At 41.6% G+C, this 22,487-nt stretch overlaps 1 protein-coding gene across 7 annotated transcripts in view; it reads right to left on the reverse strand.

The window, feature by feature from the left end:
- The window catches only part of EVI5 (ecotropic viral integration site 5), a 156,216-nt gene that overhangs the window by 15,163 nt on the left and 118,566 nt on the right, over positions 1-22,487 (reverse strand). For all 7 annotated transcript variants that reach the window (XM_073643196.1, XM_073643195.1, XM_073643192.1 and 4 more), the window contains one exon: positions 13,666-13,761. In XM_073643196.1, coding sequence (XP_073499297.1) covers positions 13,666-13,761 — 96 coding nt within the window. The remainder of the gene's footprint in view (positions 1-13,665; positions 13,762-22,487) is intronic.

Below are 22,487 nucleotides of genomic sequence, written 5' to 3' on the forward strand. Positions count from 1 at the left end.
AAGTACTTACAAAAAACTAAGGTTTTTAGCGCATAAATTGGCCAATTTATGTGTGCCCATCTACCGCGGCAAGGTAACCTCCCTCTGATGGGTAACTACTTTGCCTTCCATGCCACTTTGGGCTACAAGCCTACAACTAAACGGACAAACATGTCTTCTTCTGGGCTAAAAACACCTACCCTTTTTTTTTTGTTTATATATATATATTTCTCTGCGGTATCTGTGCATCATGAATCGTGGTATGTGTTAAAGGGGCCCACCGAGACTCTTTCGCCCAGGACTCACGAAAACCTGGAGCCGGGGTATGCATCGCGTAATGCAGGTGCTCGAGTGATATGTTCAAGTTCGGGCAGCTGTTAGCCACAAAACATGTGTGGATTGCCTGAACTACACAGCAATCCCCACATTTTATGGCTGTCTAACAGCTGTGGGGACGCAAACATGTCACTAGCATCAGAGATACTCTGCGCATACTCGAGCACCATCGGCAAACTAGTAACGAACACTTGTGCTCATCACTAGTTGTCAACATACAGCTCAATAAAGGATCACTATTCAGAAAAAGATTGCATGAAAAATGAAAAGCACAAAAACTGCAAGCAATGGAAAGGACATTAATCAAGTCACGGGCTCCTTTGACTGATCCCAACCATAACAATATGCAAAAATATATAAAGAATAGCATACTCTATGGAGTGAGTGGGCACTAGACTTATTTTAATAATCAAACAAAAGTTTTAAAACGAATATCATTTAAGCTTTTTGTAAAAAAAATAAATAAATTTGGAAAGAGCTTATTTATGGGACTGTACTCTCCATCAGTCGGATAAACCATGAGCGCGGGTGCAACCATAACACCAGCTAAATAGAGCCCTGTTCTCGGGATCTGTAGGAGTCCAGGGGACAGGTAATATTTTGCTTTTGTGCAAAAGGCCCCTTCAGACATCATTTCTCAGAACTCATCAGTTCAGCGAGCTGTGAAAATAAAGAGTAGATCTATTTTTGTCTCCACATTAGCTATGGAGCAGAGAAGTGCGCTAGTGGGGGAAGACCCACAAAAGCAATTGTCATTTACAGGAGGAACTATACTCGACAAGTGTCCAAGAAAAGATCCGAAAAATAATGGACCATTTAGGAAACCGAGAAAAGCAGAAATAAGCTACTAGAAAATGGAATATTTGATTTCCATTTTTGAATCTGTAACGATCTAAATTTCAGCAACAATATTCCAAATTATAAAGTCCAAACAACCCGTTGTTCATTTGGCCGTTAGAAAGGGCTCCCTGTTGTCATCAAGATTTTCACAACCAGCAAATTTGCTGATTTACTCTGATTAATAGAACAGGGGGACTCTAATAAGGCACATTTGATTCTCCATTGCATTTTTGGAGTCAGTGGTTTTTTTTTTTTTTTTTTACCAAATGCAGCATGCTCTAGGAGAGAACAGGAGTGAAAAAGGCATCAAACTAAGGGATGTCTGAATAAATAAAAAAAACTATGAAAAGTGCAAATCTATATTAACAATAAAAAAAGGCTATAAGCAGATCATGTGAATATACCCTTAATTTGACTACACTGGTGCCATCCCATGAAGTAATAGGGTTAGTTAAAAAATAAGTTGTTACCCATCCATAAGATAGTAAATTACTTTGTGAGCACTGGGAGCCAAGTGGTCCGAAGATCGGGTCTCAAACCCCAAGAACAGGGTACCAATCCCAAAGACAATTGAGTGCAGGCCAAGAATAAACACCTCCATCCACTCCATTCAGAACAGTTCTCTTGGCTCCAAAGCTCCTTTCTGGGGATCAGTGGGGGGGGGGGGGTCGCAGCAGTCAGAACCCCAGCAATCAGCAAATTCTCTAGGATTTGGACCTGGCTCCTAGAGAAAGGTGAAGGCTTGAGACCAACATTCTGTGATGTCTTAATTATTGCACTCAACTTGATGGTAAGAGTACAAACAATTGCTATTTTTTTTCCCCCAAATTTGGTTTTTTTTTGGATAGCGGATAACTTGTCACTTTGGAAAGCCCTTAAATGGAGAATTCGCACGTGCAATTTTGTGATCGAGAAGCTTGCATCATCTATCTGGGAGTTTGCGAAGGGGGTGTAATCCATTCCATATTGGTGCAGTAAGCAACGAGGGTCTACACCAGTAACGAGATGTAGAGCGTCACATTCCTGTGGTCTGCAGGATACATGTGTGCTGTATGTCTATCTCGTAATCTCTTGAGCCACTCCTGTAATCTAGGTAGAGCAGGCAGATCTTGCAACATCCAACAGGAAACAGGCAGAAGCGAAGCAACCGCCGAGAACCATAAAAGCAGGACGACACGAAGGATGATAAATCATTGGATTTCAATGGTTTGCAGAGTGCAGGAAAAAGGGTAAAACAAGAGATTTATTATGGTTTAGAACATAAACAGACTGTTGTGTACAAGTCCAAGGATGAGAACAGTCTGGAGCAGTGGTTTCCAACCTGTTGCAAGACTAACTCCTGAAGAGCACAATATAAAGTATATCAATTTTTGTCCATAGAATTATGAAATTAGTCATATAGGTACTGCGGACGAAGTATTGAACATGTCACAAATTCTCCAAGTAAATATTTTTCTTAAGGTGCTATTGACCTGAAATTCTCACCAGATGTCGGTAACAACCCATCCAATCTACATAGGCAAAGAAATCAAACCATAGAGGTCTATAAATTATGTTATGTGAAATAATGAGAAATGACAGGGAAAATGCTGCTGAAATGTCCCCTCTTGTTTGCTGCCATCTACCAGGATGATGAGATTTTATCAACAATGTCTCTGTACACTTGTTCATTCATCCTTCCTTCAATTATATCAAGTTCGCCAGTGCTGTATGCTGAAAAAAAGCCCCACACTATGAAGTTTCCACCTCCAAACTTCACTGTTGTTATGGTGTTTTTGGGGTGATATGCAGTGCCTTTTGACATGCAAACATGGGGGTATGTGCGTGTGTACTATGGCATCCAAAGAGTTAAATTTTGGTGTCATCTGACCAGACTATATTCTTCCAGTATTTCACAGGCTTGTCTAAATATTGAGCAAACTTTAAATGCGCTTGAACATGCTTTTTGTTCGGCAATGGAGTCTTGCATGGTGGGCATGCATACAGGCCATGGAGGCTGAGCGCATTACTTGTTTTCTTTGTTTTCTTTGAAACAATTGCACCTGCTGTTTCCACATCTTTCTGTAGCTCTCCAAAGGTGGTCCTTGGCTCTTGGACAACTCTTCTGATTATTCATTTTACTCCTCGGTCTTAAATTTTGCAAAGAGCACCTGGTTGTCGCCGATTTATGGTGAAATTATGTTCTGGCTTATGGCCCCAACAGTGCTCACTGGGACCTTCAGTAGCATAGAAATTTTTCTGTAACCAATGCCATCAGTATGTTTTCCAACAATAAGGTTGCGAAGGTCTTGAGACCGTTCACTGGTTTTACCCACATCTGGTCACAATTTCATGTCAATAATATCTTTAGAAATATATTTACTTAGATATTATTAAACACATCACCAATTTTCTATCTATCTACATACACAGTGGGTACGGAAAGTATTCAGACCCCTTTAAATTTTTCACTCTTGTTTCATTGCAGCCATTAGGTAAATTTTAAAAAGTTCATTTTTTTTCTCATTAAAGTATACACTGCACCCCATCTTGCCAAAAAAAACCAAACAGAAATGTAGATATTTTTGCAAATTTATTAAAAAAGAAAAATTTAAATATCACATGGTCATAAGTATTCTGACCCTTTGCTCAGACACTCATATTTAAGTCACATGCTATCCATTTCCTGGTGATCCTTCTTGAGATGGTTCTACGCCTTCATTGGAGTCCAGCTGTGTTTAATTAAACTGATAGGACTTGTTTTGGAAAGGCACACACCTGTCTATATAAGACCTCACAGCTCATCGTGCATATCAGACAAAATGAGAATCATGAGCTCAAAAGGAACTACCCAAGGAACTCAGACAGAATTATGGCAAAGCACAGATCTGGCCAAGGTTACAAAAGAATTTCTGCATTACTCAAGATTCCTAAGAGCACAGTGGCCTCCATAATCCTTAAATGGAAGAAATTTGGGACCGCCAGAAGTCTTCATAGACCTGGCCGTCCAGACAAATGGAGCAATCGTGGGAGAAGAGCCTTGGTGAGAGGGGTAAATAAGAACCCCAAGATCACTGTGGCTGAGCTCCAGAGATGCAGTAGGAAGATGGGAGAAAGTTCCACAAAGTCAACTATCACTGCAGCCCTCCACCAGTCGGGCCTTTATGGCAGAGTGGCCCGACGGAAGCCTCTTGTCAGTGCAAGACATATGAAAGTCCGTATAGAGTTTGCTCAAAAACACATGAAGGACTCCCAGAATATGAGAAATAAGATTCTCTGGTCTGATGAGACGAAGATAGAACTTTTTGGTGATAATTCTAAGCAGTATGTGTGGAGAAAAACAGGCACTGTTCATCACCAGCCCAATATCATCCCAACAGTGAAACATAGTGGTGGCAGCATCATGCTATGGGGGTGTTTTTCAGCTGCAGGGACATGACGACTGGTTGTAATTGAAGAAAACATGAATGCGGCCAAGTACAGAGATATCCTGGATGAAAACTTCTTCCAGAGTGCTCTGGACCTCAGACTTGAGTTGGCCGAAGGTTCATCTTCCAACAAGACAAAGACCCTAAGCACACAGCTAAAATAACAAAGGAGTGGCTTCAGAACAACTCTGACCATTCTTGACTGGCCCAGCCAGAGCCCTGACCTAAACCCAATTGAGCATCTCTGGAGAGAGCTGAAAATGGCTGTCCACCAACGTTCACCAGCCAACCTGACAGAACTGGAGAAGATCTGCAAGGAAGAATGGCAGAGGATCCCCAAATCCAGGTGTGAAAAACGTGTTGCATCATTCCCAAGAAGACTCATGGCTGTACTAGCACAAAATGGCGCTTCTACTCAATACTGAGCAAAGGGTCTGAATACTTATGACCATGTGATATTTCAGTTTTTCTTTTTTAATAAATTTGCAAACATTTCTACATTTCTGTTTTTTTTTTTCAGTCAAGATGGGGTGCAGAGTGCACTTTAATGAGAAAAAGAAATTAACTTTTTAGAATTTACTAAATGGCTGCAATGAAAAAGTGAAAACTTTAAAGGGGTCTGAATACTCTGTCCTCCCTCTCTCCCCCTCTGCCCCTCTCTCTCCATATACATACACACACACCTGTGTGTGTAAATAACTTGTAGCTATGAAAAAAAAATAAGATTGCAGGATATGGCTTAGAAATAATCCAACATGTTTGTGCCTTTGCTACGCAGCCACTCTAACTGCTGTACTAAAATTATCTAGAAAACAAAAAAAACGGTAAAATTAGGATATATTTGAGTACTCGAGTTGAGAACTTAGCACAATGTGCACCAAATAATATTCCTTGTACTAAGGAAAAAAAATGGGTAAAAGGAGTCTTTAAAAGCAAGTTAATGTCCTTAAATTTCTTTACATGCACTTCAAATGTTTAATAAAACAGATTTATGTATGTGTGTATATAAATGTAACTATTTCAGTGAATTACCAAAGGAAAGCAAGTATGACTTGATAACAGCGCCACTTAGTGGACACTGGAGTTAGCAAAATGGCTACATGTCACGTTTTGCTGGGAATCACATACATTTTTATATTCTTTGGATTTTGGGGGGATAAAAGGTTATACATTCATATGTACCATTTCAGAAGTGTTTCGTTTATTTTTTTATTTCACACCTAATTTATAATGCACATTACTTTTAGTGACAGCCAGGGTATGACCAGCCATGGGAAATTCCCTGCCTTGTAGCTTTTTCACAGTTGTATTCAGAATAGTATTTCCTCAACAGTGGTCAAAGCTGAATTAAGGTACAGATTATTGCTGCAAAAACTCAGTGCTCTTAAAAGTAGTTGCAAAAGGCTGCAAGATGCTGCAGCGCTTCTTTCATTGAATAAGGTGTAATGTGCGAGTACAGCAGAGCTAGTACGGTATAGTCACACCTCTAATGTCACCGAATCGCCGCACAGGAGAGCAGGTGGGTGTGGGGAAGGCAGGCTGCTGTGCCGAAGCTCCGCTCAGCAGAACGTATACTGTGACCTATGTATACATTGTAGCTAAATTGGCACGAGATGCTTCCATCTTTGCTTCTGAAAAATAGCATAACACATACTTACATGTGTGCGCTTTGTTTTTAGTTATTTGTGCATAGGAACCCGGCCAGTGAGTAAGAATTGGGAAAAATTGGCAAAACTGGCCCTTCAGTCAACATTTCTATCAGAGTCTATAAAGGGGGTGTCCATCTATGTAAACCCCCCCCCCCCCCCCCCAGTGCTTACAGCCAGTCAAACTTTCCTTCTGGTGCTGGCAGAGATCTGGAGACCCGGACCTGCAGCAGTCCGCTGGTCTTGATAATAAAAAGGTGTTGAGATGACCCATTAACCATTGCAGTTTGTTTGGAGGACGGGATTGGTGACTTCTCAATGTGTAACATATCAAAATACTGACAGTCACTTCCAAACAAAGTTAAATGTGAACAGGTGCAACCTAAGAGCCACGCTACATGTAGTAACAAAATAAAGCTGAACTCTGTTAAATGCTATGGTATGCAGAGATTGAATATATGAAATTGCATTACTGCTATAGAAAATAAGTAAAAATGAAGATTTAGTGCATAAACAGGCCAATTCATGTGAGGCCAATAGCCAACAAGGCGAACCTTTCTGCTGGGACCCTAACCTAACATGATACCCCTCCCGGACTAAAAGCCTACAATCACATAGGCAGGTAGGATCAAGCTCTGTTTAAAACCGCCATAGGCTGATTTGACTTTGTTTGGAAGGGACTGTCATTTTTATATTTGTAGCACACACCTTCTGATTGAGCACTCCACCCATCAGCCTATGGCGGTTTTCAGCAGAACTTGATCCTCCCTGCCCATGTGATTGTAGGCTTTTAGCCCGGGAGAGGTATGTCAGGGTCCCAACAGAGAGGGTCGTCTTGTCGTTGGCTATTGGGCTCACAAGAACTGGCCAATTTATGCACTTAAGTATCTTCATTTTTACTTTTCTATAGAAGTTATGCAATTCCAATTTAATATATTCAATGTCAGCATATATAGCATTTAACAGAGTGCAGCTTTATTTTGTAAGTTACTCACTGTAGTCTGACGAGAAGGGACATTATGGGAGAATTGATTTTTTTCTCTGCTGTTCTTTCAGAACGATGATCCGGTTATAAAGTAATGGTAAAAATTGATGAAGAAGCTGTTCCCTAATAGTTTCAATCTAATGAGCCGGCACACTTCTGTCACAATTACCTCTTTCCTTTCCATCCATGATGAAAGCAGATTTCTCTTAACTTCAGTTAACGGCAGATTTTGGGGGTCACTCCAAGATGATAAAACAAAGAAAAAACCTGTTACTTCTATATTTGTATAATATTGCTATTTGTAAAAGGGGGCCATCTTGATAATATACTGGAGTATCACTCGTAGATTAAATAGTTTCCTAGATTAGTACTGGTAGAGGACATCATGTGCTTGTATCCATTGTTACATCAAGCCTACCATGGACGGCCATCTCCACCGTGGACAAGGCAAGGCAAGCGCTTTAAGCAAAGTTCAAGGATTACCAAGGCACAAATGCCCGGGGATCCATTGCACGCCTCTGTATAATTCATGCCTGAAGCTTGTATTGCAGGGTTTGGCACAAAGGAGGAGATCTTCTTACCACTTGCATAAGCTTCTATCAAACCGGTCCATTTCAAAATAACTTTCACCAATGGATTAATGACTGAAAACCTGATCAAGTGGTTCAGCGCAGCCCAAAAGTATCCAATTTGTTTTCCACTGAACAGTTAGAGACCCAACATAAGAAGTTACTCACTCCCCCATAAAATAAAAAAATATATGTCCAGATCATCAACTAGAGCTGGTCTGTAAGATCAAACATGAGACATCCTCTTGTAAAGGCATCAGTTCACAATAGATGAAAGTCGGCCAAACCCGCCAATGCTGGCAGGACCGGTTGGCCATCTGATGTGTATGGGTGCCTTTTGTCCCAAGCTTGGATAACCCCTTTAAGAAACTGATTCAGACTCAGTAATTCCAAGCTCTCTACTAGCTTGTGTTGTCATTGTGGGCCCACAAATAGGCCGACGAAGGAGTCCTCTCTCTTATATGAGCATGCTTCGCAGTCCTCTGTATGCAGGAGCATGCCGCGCAAGAGGGTGCAGAAATGCAAAAAGAAAGTTTACTGATTCACAATCAGCCTCTCAATGTATTAACAGATTACCATTGTTTAGAAGGGTTTAGGAAGTGACAGTCCAACATGTAAATTAAGTGTTTTCAAATATTTTTTTCTCGCTGCAAAGTGGTAACATGACAACCACAGTGTACGAGACTGCTGCTGCCAATCACTGTGATGCTGAAGTAGTGGTGGCGTTACTACTGTAGCCTGTCAACCAAGACTGAAGACAGCGGCAGACAGCAGGCAAGAGTGGGCCAGTAAAGCGCAGTTTGTAGGAAAAAGACAAAAGAAAGCATTTTATATACGCAATAGTAAACCAAATTTAAATCTTTAAGAGTAACTAAACCTTTATCATGTTTTTCATACTTTAATACAATTTTCATGGCAAGCAGATGGGTGGGGGTTCAGGTCAGGAGAGCACCCCTCCAATGATCACTCAAAAACCTTAGAGAGGTGAACAGCTCAGGTGACAGGAGCGCACACAGTGCAGGATACGGATCCAATAGATAGACACATTTTCTTAATGCCTATACCCACCCTTGAAAGGGAGAATCATTAGAAATCTTCAAGTTTTGAGTTTTTTGCAAACAAGAAAAATCTGATATTTAACAGGGAGAAATGCAAGATTCTACATCTGGACAAGAAAAAACGCAAATTACATCTACAGAATGGGAGGAATAGAACTAAGCAACAGAACATGTGAAAGACTTGAGTATACTAATAGATCACAGACAGCACATGAGTCAACAGTGTGATGCAGCAGCAAAAAAGGCAAACAGTTCTCATCTAAAATACTGTGTCCAGTTCCGGCCACATTTTTTTTTTTAAAAAGTCATTGAAAAACTGGAGCAAGTTCAGAGAAGAGCTACCAGGATGATGAGCGGACTGCAAACTATGTCCTATGAGGAACGGTTAAAGGATCTGGGAATGTTCGTTTAACTTGCTTGCAAAAAAGAAGGCCAAGAGGAGACTTAATAGCGCTCTACAAATACCTGAAGGGCTGTCACAGTATAGAGGGATCATTTTTATTATCATTTGCACATGGAAACGCGGGAAGAAATGGAATGAAACTGAATGGGAGAAGATACAGATTAGATAGAAGAAGCTTTTTGACAGTGAGGATGATCAATGAGTGGAACATGCGGCCACGAAAGGTGATGAGTTCTCCTTCAATGGACGTCTTCAAAGAGAGGCTGGACAGACATGTGTCTGAGATGGTTTGGTGAATCCTGCATTGAGCAGGGGGTTGGACTAGATGACCCTGGAGGTCCCTTCCAACTCTAACATTCTCAGATTCTATGAAAAATTGGATCCAAAAATCAGTTCCTTTTTCAAGCACGCAAAAGAGATGTCTGAATGAGGCCTGTGTGTCAATTTGAAAGCCTCGGATCTGTGAATAGACATGATAACCTCCCTCTGAGCAGAACGCCACTGATACATTATTGGGAACACAGTCATCTCCCCTGGGTACAGAATTCTATACACAAACATGGAAAACATCCACAAATTGAATATTTGTTTGGAAAAAAAAAAGGAGGATGCCTTTACTGACCATGATAAGGAATATATCTACAAAGATGGCTGTGTCCATGGTCAAAGTTCACAAATCCAAGGAATGAGGAGAGAAAAACCAAAAACATACAATGCTAAAAGAAAGCCATAACCCAAGATGTTCCTATATGGTACACTGCAGAAACATCATGGTGAAAGTGGTGTGAGGAGTGTATGGCCTGAAAGTTTCATTTCTCCACTGAAGATCTGATGGGTTGCAGCGCTCTTCATAAAGAATATGGAACTGGAAGTCCATTCGAGAAGAACATCTCCCACTCAAGATAACCCTCTAATATCTGCAGTGATCATTTGCCCCCAAACCAAAGATATTTGGAGCGGATACTTAAAATTACTTTGTAAACGATAATCATAAGATCAATATTAACATTTGTACAGAGCGCTCAGGGCCATTGGCGGGAACATTCCTCAAGATCTGAAGCTTTGGCTGTTGGGCCCAACTCATCATTTGCAGTTTTCATAAAGTCACTTTTGTTCGCTTGGTTTTCGCTGTCTTTTTGTGCCAAATTTGAACCCAAAATTGTTTTTGCTTCAGCCTTTAACAGATTTTGCAACTTCTTAGTTAAAAAAAAAATGCTCTGCAAAAATTGATTTTATACAAGTCAGTTTAAAAGTTGCACTGTAGAGGAGACTGTTTAGACTGCAAGATTATCATGAAATAAGCGTTCTTGGGAATCCTCGTTCACGATACAGATGCAGTATAACATTTAGAAGTTAGATTAAGGCGTTCAGACGAGAGGTCACATACTGGCCTTGCTATAGTGCCGTCACAGGTATGTATATGCTCCTATTAATAACTGGCTGATAAGACTGAACATATAAGCGGCAGCCTGGTCCCGCGCATACAGTGTGCGCTCTTGGGAAATACTAGGTGATCAGTGATATCAGAGCTCCACACTGATGGCTTATTGAGCAACACCGTCAATGAGGAGAACGGTTACAAGAGTTATATAACATTTATGTACAAATCCACTACCTTCTAATTCAGTGTTTAACTGACATTAGGCAAGTATCCTTTTTTGCAATCTCGGTCATACCAGCACATACTTTCTCCACAACGGTAAGCAACCACAAATCTGCACATGTGCTTTAGGCAAAACAGCACGAGTTTCACATAAACCTCAACAGGGATTGAAGCTACAGGCAACGGCATCACACAAAGTAATTACTATAAAGCCTCTCTCCAGAGAGTCACCCAAAATGTTATTTTACATCTAGTCAGGTGTGACGATGTGCGGGAAACAATGAGGCCCTGGAGGTTCACATCCCAGAATTTACCTCTATTTATCTACAATACAGTCATAGGGCTGGCGTCAATACGACTGAGGTCAGAGGAGCCGCCATACACCCACAGACAGTGCGCGCCGAGGAGCCGCCATACACCCACAGACAGTGCGCGCCGAGGAGCCGCCATACACCCACAGACAGTGCGCGCCGAGGAGCCGCCATACACCCACAGACAGTGCGCGCCGAGGAGCCGCCATACACCCACAGACAGTGCGCGCCGAGGAGCCGCCATACACCCACAGACAGTGCGCGCCGAGGAGCCGCCATACACCCACAGACAGTGCGCGCCGAGGAGCCGCCATACACCCACAGACAGTGCGCGCCGAGGAGCCGCCATACACCCACAGACAGTGCGCGCCGAGGAGCCGCCATACACCCACAGACAGTGCGCGCCGAGGAGCCGCCATACACCCACAGACAGTGCGCGCCGAGGAGACGCCATACACCCACAGACAGTGCGCGCCGAGGAGACGCCATACACCCACAGACCGTGCGCGCCGAGGAGACGCCATACACCCACAGACAGTGCGCGCCGAGGAGACGCCATACACCCACAGACAGTGCGCGCCGAGGAGACGCCATACACCCACAGACAGTGCGCGCCGAGGAGACGCCATACACCCACAGACAGTGCGCGCCGAGGAGACGCCATACACCCACAGACAGTGCGCGCCGAGGAGCCGCCATACACACAGACAGTGCGCGCAGAGGAGCCGCCATACACACAGACAGTGCGCGCAGAGGAGCCGCCATACACACAATGTGCGCAGAAGAGCCGCCATACACAAACCGTGCGCGCAGAAGAGCCGCCATACACAAACCGTGCGCGCAGAAGAGCCGCCATACACAAACCGTGCGCGCAGAACAGCCGCCATACACAAACTGTGCGCGTAGAAGAGCCGCCATACACAAACCGTGCGCGCAGAAGAGCCGCCATACACAAACCGTGCGCGCAGAAGAGCCGCCATACACAAACCGTGCGCGCAGAAGAGCCGCCATACACAAACTGTGCGCGCAGAAGAGCCGCCATACACAGACAGTGTGCGCAGGGGACATGTGCTAGAACAGGCTAGCGCATGTAAATAGCATTTACTGCCTGCACCCGCATGCTATGAGGACGAGTACGTGGAGTAAATCATAGCCTCAATTTGGAAACATAACTGATCCAAAAATTTCAGCACTATTCTGAATTTATCCCAATTCTACATTCTCACATCCATGTTACCATCCAAGAAAAACGTTTTTCTCTCTCCTCTGGTGTCATCTTAGATGGATTCGCTTTTTTTTTCCGTTCCTCTCATCTTTTTTTTCTTCTCGGAAGCAGATAGACTGACTTTTTATTCATTGACACTTTGCAATGGATCAGTAACAAAAAGATACATTTAGGATAGAACTCTGAAGTATAAAAAGTCCATTTTCAGTGTGTCATCAGTTTTCTATGGATCCACATAGACTTTTATGGTGAAGTCTAATCCGCAAAATGGATGAGGATAGGACCTGCTCTGAGTCTCGCGTATCAGAAACTCATTCCGTTTTGTGTGCTGTCCGAGAAAATGAACTAATAAACAGCCAGCACCAGGATGTGTCACACGGATGCGTGAATGCAATGTAAGGGTGCATCTACACAGATCACCGTACACAAGTGTTCTTAAAAACACTAATTTCATGATAATCTTTCCATGTAAAACAGGCTGCCGATCACCTGATGAATGAGCAAAACTTGTTCATCAGGTGAAATGATCTGAAGCAAAAGATTATTCTATGCGGTGCATCGTCCGGTAAACAGGAGTTAGGCGGCCATTGTTCTCTGCAGCACATGCACACTGAGCCATCTATTACAGATAGCAGCGTTTACTGCTGTGTCTGCAGGATATTAAATTGCCGCCGATATGCAAGATTACTGAATGGCGTTCGCTTAGTGACGCCGGCCTGCTTGCATAAACGAACAGACGCACATCAAAAGGATCTACAGAAATATAACTGCGATAGAGGGAAAAAGCAGTATAATATAAGCATCTAACACTTTTTTTTTTTTTTTTTTACTTAATTACCTGGGGATTTCTAAGCCCTGATGAGGCTGGTGTACTTCCTTAAACATAAAAAAAAAGAAAAACTGGCAAAACGGCTGTATAAACTTATAAATTCTAATTTTAAAAGTTCTCTGTCCAATATTAAAATTGTTTTAATATCAGGATTATACAGCTAGTTTGACAATTTTCAAAGTATGTACACCAGCCTCATCAGGTCTAAGGTATATTTAATAATGTATGAAAGTTGTATTGTAAAATCTGGATACAAATCTGTTGTAAGATGTATACATCCTTTTTTCACACGGCATAGTTATTTACAACAGAACCGACTCTGAAATATTTCCTATGAGAAGCTGCATTAATTATCCATGACGGAGGAAAGTATAAGATGTAACAGACACCATAATATGTACAGCAGGCGTCCACATGACTACATGCATGGATGCGGAGGGTGTTTAGACAGACACAGTTTCTGCTCGCACTTACCTCCTGTTTCAACTCTTCAATTTGATCTTTTAACTCACGAATATACTGGCTGGAGTCTGAGTTGTTGAGTTGTCCTTTAATTTTCCCTTCTTCTTTCTATATAAAGAAAAAGAAAGCAAAACAGGAAAAAGATGGCTCAGTGGTCTGCCAGTCAAGCACACAGCGGCAAGTCAGCTATGCATAAACATAATGGCCACGGCATGTGACCGAGTAAAACCAAAATAGCAATTCCTTTAAAGGGAATGTGTCATCACAAAATATTACCAATTGCTTTAAATCTCTTAAATCAGGTTTGTGTATTAAATATTTTTTTCCATAGTAAACTGGCAACTTTTTTTTCTTTTTTAAAAGGATTAAACTTTCTATTGTTTCAGGAAACACCACATGTACATTATTCAGAATGGTCAGATCCTGACACTTGTATTTAAGTGCAAGATGAACGTGTGCAAAGGTCATCGTGTAAGGAGAGGGAGCAGGGTCAGCTGTTACATCGCCTATGGTGATGGGTGGATCCTGTGTTATCAGTTGTATGTAGAGGAGATGTAATCATTGTCATTGTAATCCCGCCTCTATTATGGAACCTTGCTGTAAACTCTTCCTGAACTATGGCCTAGAATACCTTGCTATAAACTGTTCCTGAACTATGGCCCAGAATTGGCGTAAATCTCTTTGAAAAGTTGCAAAATTTTTTACACAATGCAGAGTTAAGCAAAGAAAAGTTGCACATAAGTTTCTTCCAGCTTCGTCAAAACAGGTAGAGGTGTTGTGGGATGGTGGCGCGACACCCCAGTACGTTTAATTCAGGACGAATTGTGGCATTTATTAAGACAGAAATCATACTCCATTCCTTGACTGGAGTAACGTTTGTGGCGAGGTGTATAGCACTCGTCAGACGCCCCCGATTCATAAATAAGCATGTGCCTCTTCATGAATCAGAAGTGTTGGGACTTTCATGCTGGTCTTGATGAACCAGTGGTCTACGAGTCTACAAGTACCTCTAGTGGCCAGTGTGAAAATAGGATTACGAATTTTTTTAATCAAGATCGTAATACGAAAAAAAAATATATTTTCTTGCATAAATCTCTGTTACACAATTTTTTTGTTTTAATCAAAAAAGTAGAAAGACTGCAGTGTAAAGAGTGGCACTGCCAACAAGGGTCAATCACATTTACAGAGGTTAACTGCAATCTTTCCTAACCAGATAGCCTCAACATTATGTCTCGTAGTGTATACAGCATCCATATTTATTTTACTCACTTATACAGCGCCATTAATTCCACATCATCGATATCCCCATTGGGGCTCACAATCTAAATTCCCTATCATTATGTCTTTGGAGTGTGGGAGGAAACCGGTGAACCCGGAGGAAACCCACGCAAACACAGGGAGAACATACAAACTCCTTGCAGATGTCGTCCTTGGTGGGATTTGAACCCAGGACCCCAGCGCTGCAAGGCTGCAGTGCTAACCACTGAGCCACCGTGCTGTCCATATAATATAATCCCTCAAGTCACTATTGATTGGTTCTGGGATCACCATTGTAGAAGGCCACACTGGCCGGGATCAGATGACCATATAATGGTGTGGGCGCTTCTGAACAGACCCGATAGGTCAATGCCCAATCCCGCTGTTCTCTTGGGGAATAGGCCTCTGTCAGAACAGCTTACTTCCCTCTCCCCATTAAAACACATGCATGCTTGGCTGAACTGAATGTGCACGCATATAAAAGGTGATTAGAAGCGATAATTGATGGCCAAAAGAGGATTCAGCTGACCGTGATCTAAAGTGCATGGGCGACTTAATTAAAACATTGTAACTTAAAACCAAAATTCCATAGAAATCTAATAATTGGCGCCAAAGATCATAAAGAAGAAAAAAAAAAAAAAATTCTAATATATATTTTACAGGCAAATGCAGAAATAATTGCGTTTCTATGTTGAGGACAGGAGCTTTTCCAGGGTCGTAAGAAAAATTAGTTGAGAACAAGGGTAACAAATATAAGCAGACTTGGCGACTTTGTAGGAAGTAACTTAAAACACAACCAAGAACTGATGGGAATATTAGAAATATAAATTAGGAAATTGCTCTCATGTAATTCTCTAATGAAGAAATGATTACCAAAAACTACTCCACCCTTTATTTAGAAGGAAGAATTCAATTTTGTTATTATTTGTTTATTATTTTGTTTTCACAAATCAATTCTGTAGCAGGCATTATATTTTAGAAGTACAATAAAGACCCCATAAGAGCACACTGCCCATCCTCATACGCAAATTATGAGTAAAGAGACATTTGTGGCCCATCAATCTTCTAGTTATTTCCCAATATTTTCATGAGAAAGTAAAGCCAGCCACAAGCCTTTTCCACACATGAGGTTTATCAGAGGCCATCAGTTAACAGACTTCCTTCATAGGCAGGTGCAAGACACAAGGCGAGAGAATTAGGCAGGTAGGGCTGCTCCTGCCGAGCGATGCCTGCTCTACACTTCTGGAGTAGGTTACCCACCTGCAGTCACAGGGGGTATGGTGACAAGTAACCGCACCGCTGTGGCATGAGAGAGTAAGGGGCTGTGCTTTTCTCACAAGGTGGGAGGATGGGGAAGGGTGACATGATATGGAAATATTAAAATGATGCTTTTAAATTAAAATCTTCAACTTTAAAATATATTGGAGGTGTAAAAGTACAGATTAAAAATCAAGGCCATCCAGGAGCTGGATGATTAAAATTACAAATTTTAATTGTCAATTGTTTAATTCTTGACAAATACATCAGGTTTATTCAAAGACTGAATATTTACAATGTTGACCCTTATTTTTCAAGACTTCTGACCTTCAATCCAACAGCTGGATATCGGCTTCTGGGCCAAATCCTGGTTGATGCCAACCTATTCTTACCTAATCGGTGCTTGAAGTTTTTCACAATTTCCGTGGTTTTGTTTGTCCACCCACTTTTTGAAGATTGACAGCAGATGCTCAATAGGGTTGAGATGTCAGGAGTTTCCTGGCCATGGACCCACAATTTCTATGACTGTTCACCGAGTCACTTGGTTATTATTTTTGCCTTGTGTCATGGACTCAATCATGCTGGAAAAAGCATGGTCTTCACCAAATTGCTTCTCCTGGATGGTTGGTAGAAGTTGCTCTTGAGGATATTTAGATCCCATTCTATATTCACGGCAGTGTTCTTAGACACAACTGCGAGTGAGCCCCCTCCATGGATAAAAAGCAACCTGACAAATCAACGGTGTCAGTATGCTTCACTGTACACAGCAGTACACAGGAAGACTTATGGTGGCGCTCATTTTCTTCACTGGACAATCATTTCTTCAAATGTCCCAAACAGCCTAAAGGAGGTTTCATCAGAAATAATAACTTTACCTCTCTTCCGCAGTCCAATCCCTGTGAGAAGTGGCTTCTTTGCTGCCCTTCTAAAAGCAATTGCGCCACATTGTGCATGCAGATGCCCTGACACCTGCTTGCTGCCATTGCTCTGCTCTGGTGTTAAAACAATCCGGTATTTTTATGAATTTGGGAATAAATGTAGCAGAACTCTTGCTAGAGCCCTGAGGACCCAGCGAACGAAGGGTTATATCCCAATGATTCAGACCCCTTCAGGCGGTAAAGCAACTCTGCAAAAAGACATTGCCTTCTTCCTTTAAAGATTTCTACACCTCTATACTCGATCGATAAATCTTCCTCCGATTCTGCCAGGTCAGATTTCAGGAACCGTATTCATTATTATATCAAAAACTCTGGTCTCCCTTAATTGAAGAGTGAGGATATCATTGCTCTAGAGAGTCCTATCTCTGAGCTGGAGCTTAAAGTTGCAGTCAAGAACTCTCCTACATGTAAAGCCCCAGGCCCAGATGGTCTTCCACCTCCCCCTGGTTTATTACAAAAAACTTGCCTCCTACTTACTCTCCCCTCCTATCTGCCATCAATAATACATCTGCTTGCTCGGTATCTCTGCTTCCTAAAGATGCATTATCTGCCAACATTACGGTTATACATAAATTAGGTAAAGACCCTGCGCAGTGCTCCAGCTATCGCCCAATACCTTTACTTAATGTAGACTTGAAACTCTTTACCAAGATTCTAGTATCCAGACCAGCGCCCTTACTCGAAGACATTATTCACCCTGACCAGGCGGGCTTTATGCCCGGTAGAGAAGCGAGGGACAACGCCACCAAGGCCTTGAATCTTATTTATAGGGCCAAATTGGATGGCACCCCTTTGATGCTCTTATCCACAGACGCTGAAAAGGCCTTTGATCGGGTCAACTGGGTGTTGATGGAAGAGGTGTTGAAATCTATCGGGTTGCAGAGCTATGCTAAAGTGGATTGGTTCTCTTTACAGCACTCCCTCAGCCTGTGTGCGGGTGAAGGGTGTTTTCTCCAAGAAACTTCCAATTTCAAATGGCACTCAGCAGGGCAGCCCCCTCAGCCCCCTAATCTTTATCCTCACTCTTGAGCCCTTCCTTCGGTGTACCCGGTCCAACCCAGATATCATGGGTTTAAAGATTCAAAATATTTCTTATAAAACTGCAGCCTATGCGGATGACCTGTTATTCTTCATAACTAACCCGATTGCATCTCTCCCTAGCTTGATGTTGGAATTTAAAAAATATGCATTTGTCTAATTTTAAAATTAACTTAACCAAGTCAGAGGCTTTGAATATAAATCTCCCTTTGAAATTAGTTTCCTCATTACAGAATTCATTCAAATTTCGTTGGTCATCTCAGTCCTTGAAGTATTCAGGCACTCTTCTCTCCACTGACATTAATTCCATCTTCAAACTTCATTTCTTACCATTGCTCCAGAACATTAAAGTTGATTATTCAAAATGGTCTAAAATTTTACTTTACTTGGTTTTGGCAGATGTGAAATTTTTAAAATGAATATCCTCCCTCGCATATTATCTCTTTCAAACTCTTCCCATTAAAATCCCTAGCTCCTTTTTTAAATCTATCGTGTCCTTGCAAATAGGTTTCATATGGGCTAACAAACCAGCTAGACTCCAGCAATTCCTCCTATGTAGACCAAAAAGTTGGGGAGGCTTGGGCCTTCCGGATGTAAAAGAATACCATTTATCTGCTCATATGTCTAGAGTTCTAGAATGGTGTAGGCATGCCTCGGTGAAGCCATGGGTACAAACACAACAAAGCTTTTCAGAGGCCACTTTAGCTGCTCTCCACTGAAATCTCATCCCACAATAAGTCCTACACTCTACTGCTGCTCCAGACCAGAGATACGCAAACTTCTCCTTCATCGCCTATTATCGGCTCTCCGGACTTCTCCCCTGGTTGGTCAGATCCTGTTTTTAGACTTTGGATCTCAGGGAAGGTTTAGGGTTTTCCAGATTAGCGTAGATAATGATTGGCCTTCTTTAGAGGCACTTCAAGCTATTACTGATCCCTAACCACTGGGCACACGGCGCTATCTCCAACTCCGCCACTTTGTTCACTCCCTTTCAAATTACACTCAATATACAAGAACCTGTTCCGCGTTTGAAAATCTTCGCCTGGGTAAGGGGGTGATTCGTCATGCACTTTCCTCCGTAAACTCAATGCTAACTAACCCAATGGATCAGCCTCCTCCCAAATTTTTAACACAATGGGAAGAGGACTTGGGCATCACTCTCTCCATGGAACAAAGGGAAAAGGTGCTGTCCTTAGCGGATAAATCTTCCATAAGTTCTCAGCTTCAGGAAGCGAATTTCAAACTTCTTTCAAGGTGGTACAGGGTCCCAGTTAAGTTAAACAAAATGTTCCCCTCTGTTGACCCCAAGTGTTGGAGATGTGGATCAGGCGAGTGAGATTTCCTTCATATCTTCTGGTCCTGTCCGGTTTTACAACCGTTCTGGACTAAAGTGAAAAGCATTATCAGGTCGATTACAGGCATTTCATCTGAAATGGGTCCTGAACTATTCCTTCTACAGTTCTGTGAAACTTCCGTTTCCTCCTACAAACGGTCCCTATTAAGATTTTTGGTGTTGGCTGCCAGAGCTTGTATTCCGTTGTTATGGAAGAAAGTTATTCCACCTAGCCCCACCCTCCGGATTTCTAAGGTCAATGATTTAATGTACATGGAGGATTTGATGGCTTCTCTCTACAGTAAATACGAGTTCTTTTATAAAATGTGCTTCTATTGGATGGACTCTAAGCAATCTAATGAATATGGAAGCCTTGAGCAGCTCGACTCTCAGACTTGATTGCCATAGGGGAATTTTTGTTCGAATGGTTGTCTGGACTGGGTTGGGATTTTTTTTTCTCCCCCTTTAAAAACAGTCTAAAAAAAGTTAAGACAACTTTAGTAAATCAACTAAAACATCTCCCTATTTTATTCAGGATATGACTTGAAACTAAAAACCCTCTCTGCAGACTTCTGCATCCCAACGCAGAGCGACGAGCACCCAGCCGGCCACAATAGCACAAGAAATATGAATCTACTTTTAACGTTTTGCAACCATAAGCAGAAGCGCTCATTGCTGAAACAAATGGCATAATCCAATCAGATAAACAAATGCAATTCTGCTGTACAGTGAAGAAATTGCAGAAGGAATTAGGTAACTCTGCAAAACAGTCATTTCGAACAGATTGTGGTGACAAGTTTGCAATTGCCAAGTTAAAGCGCTAAAAAGATTTCTTAAGAAGCAAAAGGTTTTAAATTCGCATCCTGTGCTTTTTCTTCATCTGGCAACACATGAAAGCAATCAAAGCTCCCTATACGCAGAGCTTTCTTAAAAGGAAATACAGGTGTCTCTGGGGTCTTTAGGGGGCTGCAGCCACAATGTGATCATTTGAGAAGGAAAAGAAAAAAAAAAACACATGCAATTCCTAGAACAGGTGTTGATATGAATGTGCGGTTCAATCGCAAGCAATTCAACCATACTGCTCGTTTCACTTACAAAATGTCAGATTTTCATTTTTAGACTCGTTACAACATTGCTCAATGTACAAGACCCCATCGAAAGCAATCTGACAACCTGTAAAGAGCAGGCTCAGTAATACAGGCTAATGATAGTTGTAAGAATACAGTTATTTAAAAAAGGTTGTCCACTACTTTCATATGGATGACCCATCTTTAGGATTGCAGGTAAAGGTATAAGTCACTCCATAAATGAGTTGGTGCTCGAGTAAGGCTCCAATCCGTAAATATAGACAAGAACAAAACTCAGCACTCAGGGGTAATCCAATGTAGTGAAGGATTTTATTCATGCAATCCAAAATTATTGGATTCGGATTGAATTATTGAATCCGGACCTCCATCAGAATAAATATGCAGTAAATATACTGCTCCATATTTATTCATTTTTTTGTTCTTCTGTAAATTATCTTGTCACTTATACAATTGTTCTATGCTTCACAGCACCATTCTGATGAAGGCCAGGATTCAGGACTGAAATGTTAATTATTCTGAATAATTTCTGACTGCATGCATAAATAATTCCTTCACGTCACACCCCTGAGTGCAGAGTTTCTTCGTATATCCATCTTTAGGACTGGTCATCAATATGCGAATATGTGATGGGTGAGGCAGAACACTAGGAAGCCCCAGGGATCAACAGTTCTCATCAATAGCTGCTATAAAGTGTTTGGGTTCTGTATACAGCTGATCCATGGGGGTGCAGAGTGTCAGACACCCACCCATCTGATGTCCTATTAAGAGAGGTCATGGTTATCATTATCGAAATAGGTTTCGCTACTCCAGAACAACAATGGAGACAACTGCACAGGTGAGGCCGCTCATCACCTCATTATATGCTACTGAAATGCTGTACAGGGGTCAGAAGGCCCCCATTCTGCAGATAGCCACGTAATGCACCGTTAGTATCCATCCCGGGTTCTGTGTGCCACTCGCCTCGGACATGGAAAATACAAGCAAGCAGCCGCTAGACATCAACAAGCTACCATACGGTTCCAGAGATATGGGCTTTATTTAGTGCCATTTTTAGGATCTTTTTTCAGAGGGTCGTGGCTCACAGGATCCTCTGGGGTGCATCTTAAGGCTGCTCTGTATTACCCTGAGGGCTTAATTCGGAGGTAAAAAAGTAGCACTAAAAATACCAGAAAAAAATGGAACTAAATAAATAAAGTCTCTCTGGAATTGCATGGCAGTAAAAATGCAATTTTGTAAATCATTCTGTAAGCAGATTATCAAATTATGTGGTGTTAAACTGGGTGTGGATCAATAGTTGTAAAATGGGGCTTGTTTCTTCCTATTGTGCATTCTTGAAACAATTGAGACAATCTATCAAAATACAAGACACTGGCCCCAATTCATCAAGTCTTACAATTTTTTCATTGGTCTTGTTTTTTTCACGTGGATTTCTCTGTACTCCGCCTTAAAAAAAAACTCAACAATGAAAAGAAGGAAAATCTGCATTTCTATTCTTTTCTGTTCAGGTTTTGAGTGATTTTTAACCACTTCAGATTTCGAAAAACACCAAGGGGGTAAAAAAAAAAAGTGACAAAGGATAGTTTATCTACAGATCAGAAACCACTTGAAGAATGGAAAATACAAAACAATGGGAAAGCTCAAAACACACCCGGGAGATTGAGAGTCAGCGTTTTACTTGAAAAACTGATAGCGTTTACTTCATTGATGAATTAAGGCTAAAAAAAAAAAAAAAAAAAGGGTAAAAAAGCAGTCATTAAATGACCAAACACAAACAAAAAAATAGAAATAAAGACAGAACACCTAGAAGAGTGGCAGGCATAAAATAAGGGCAAGAACTGTACATTTTGATCTGGTGACAGATTCTCTGGATTAAAATATTGTTTTTTTTATTAACGAGAAGTCACTCCAATGTCACGGCCGGGA

Source organism: Phyllobates terribilis, unplaced genomic scaffold (genome assembly GCF_046119375.1).
Source record: "Phyllobates terribilis strain yellow unplaced genomic scaffold, ASM4611937v1 Scaffold_8__6_contigs__length_399053987, whole genome shotgun sequence".
Taxonomy (NCBI): domain Eukaryota; kingdom Metazoa; phylum Chordata; class Amphibia; order Anura; family Dendrobatidae; genus Phyllobates; species Phyllobates terribilis.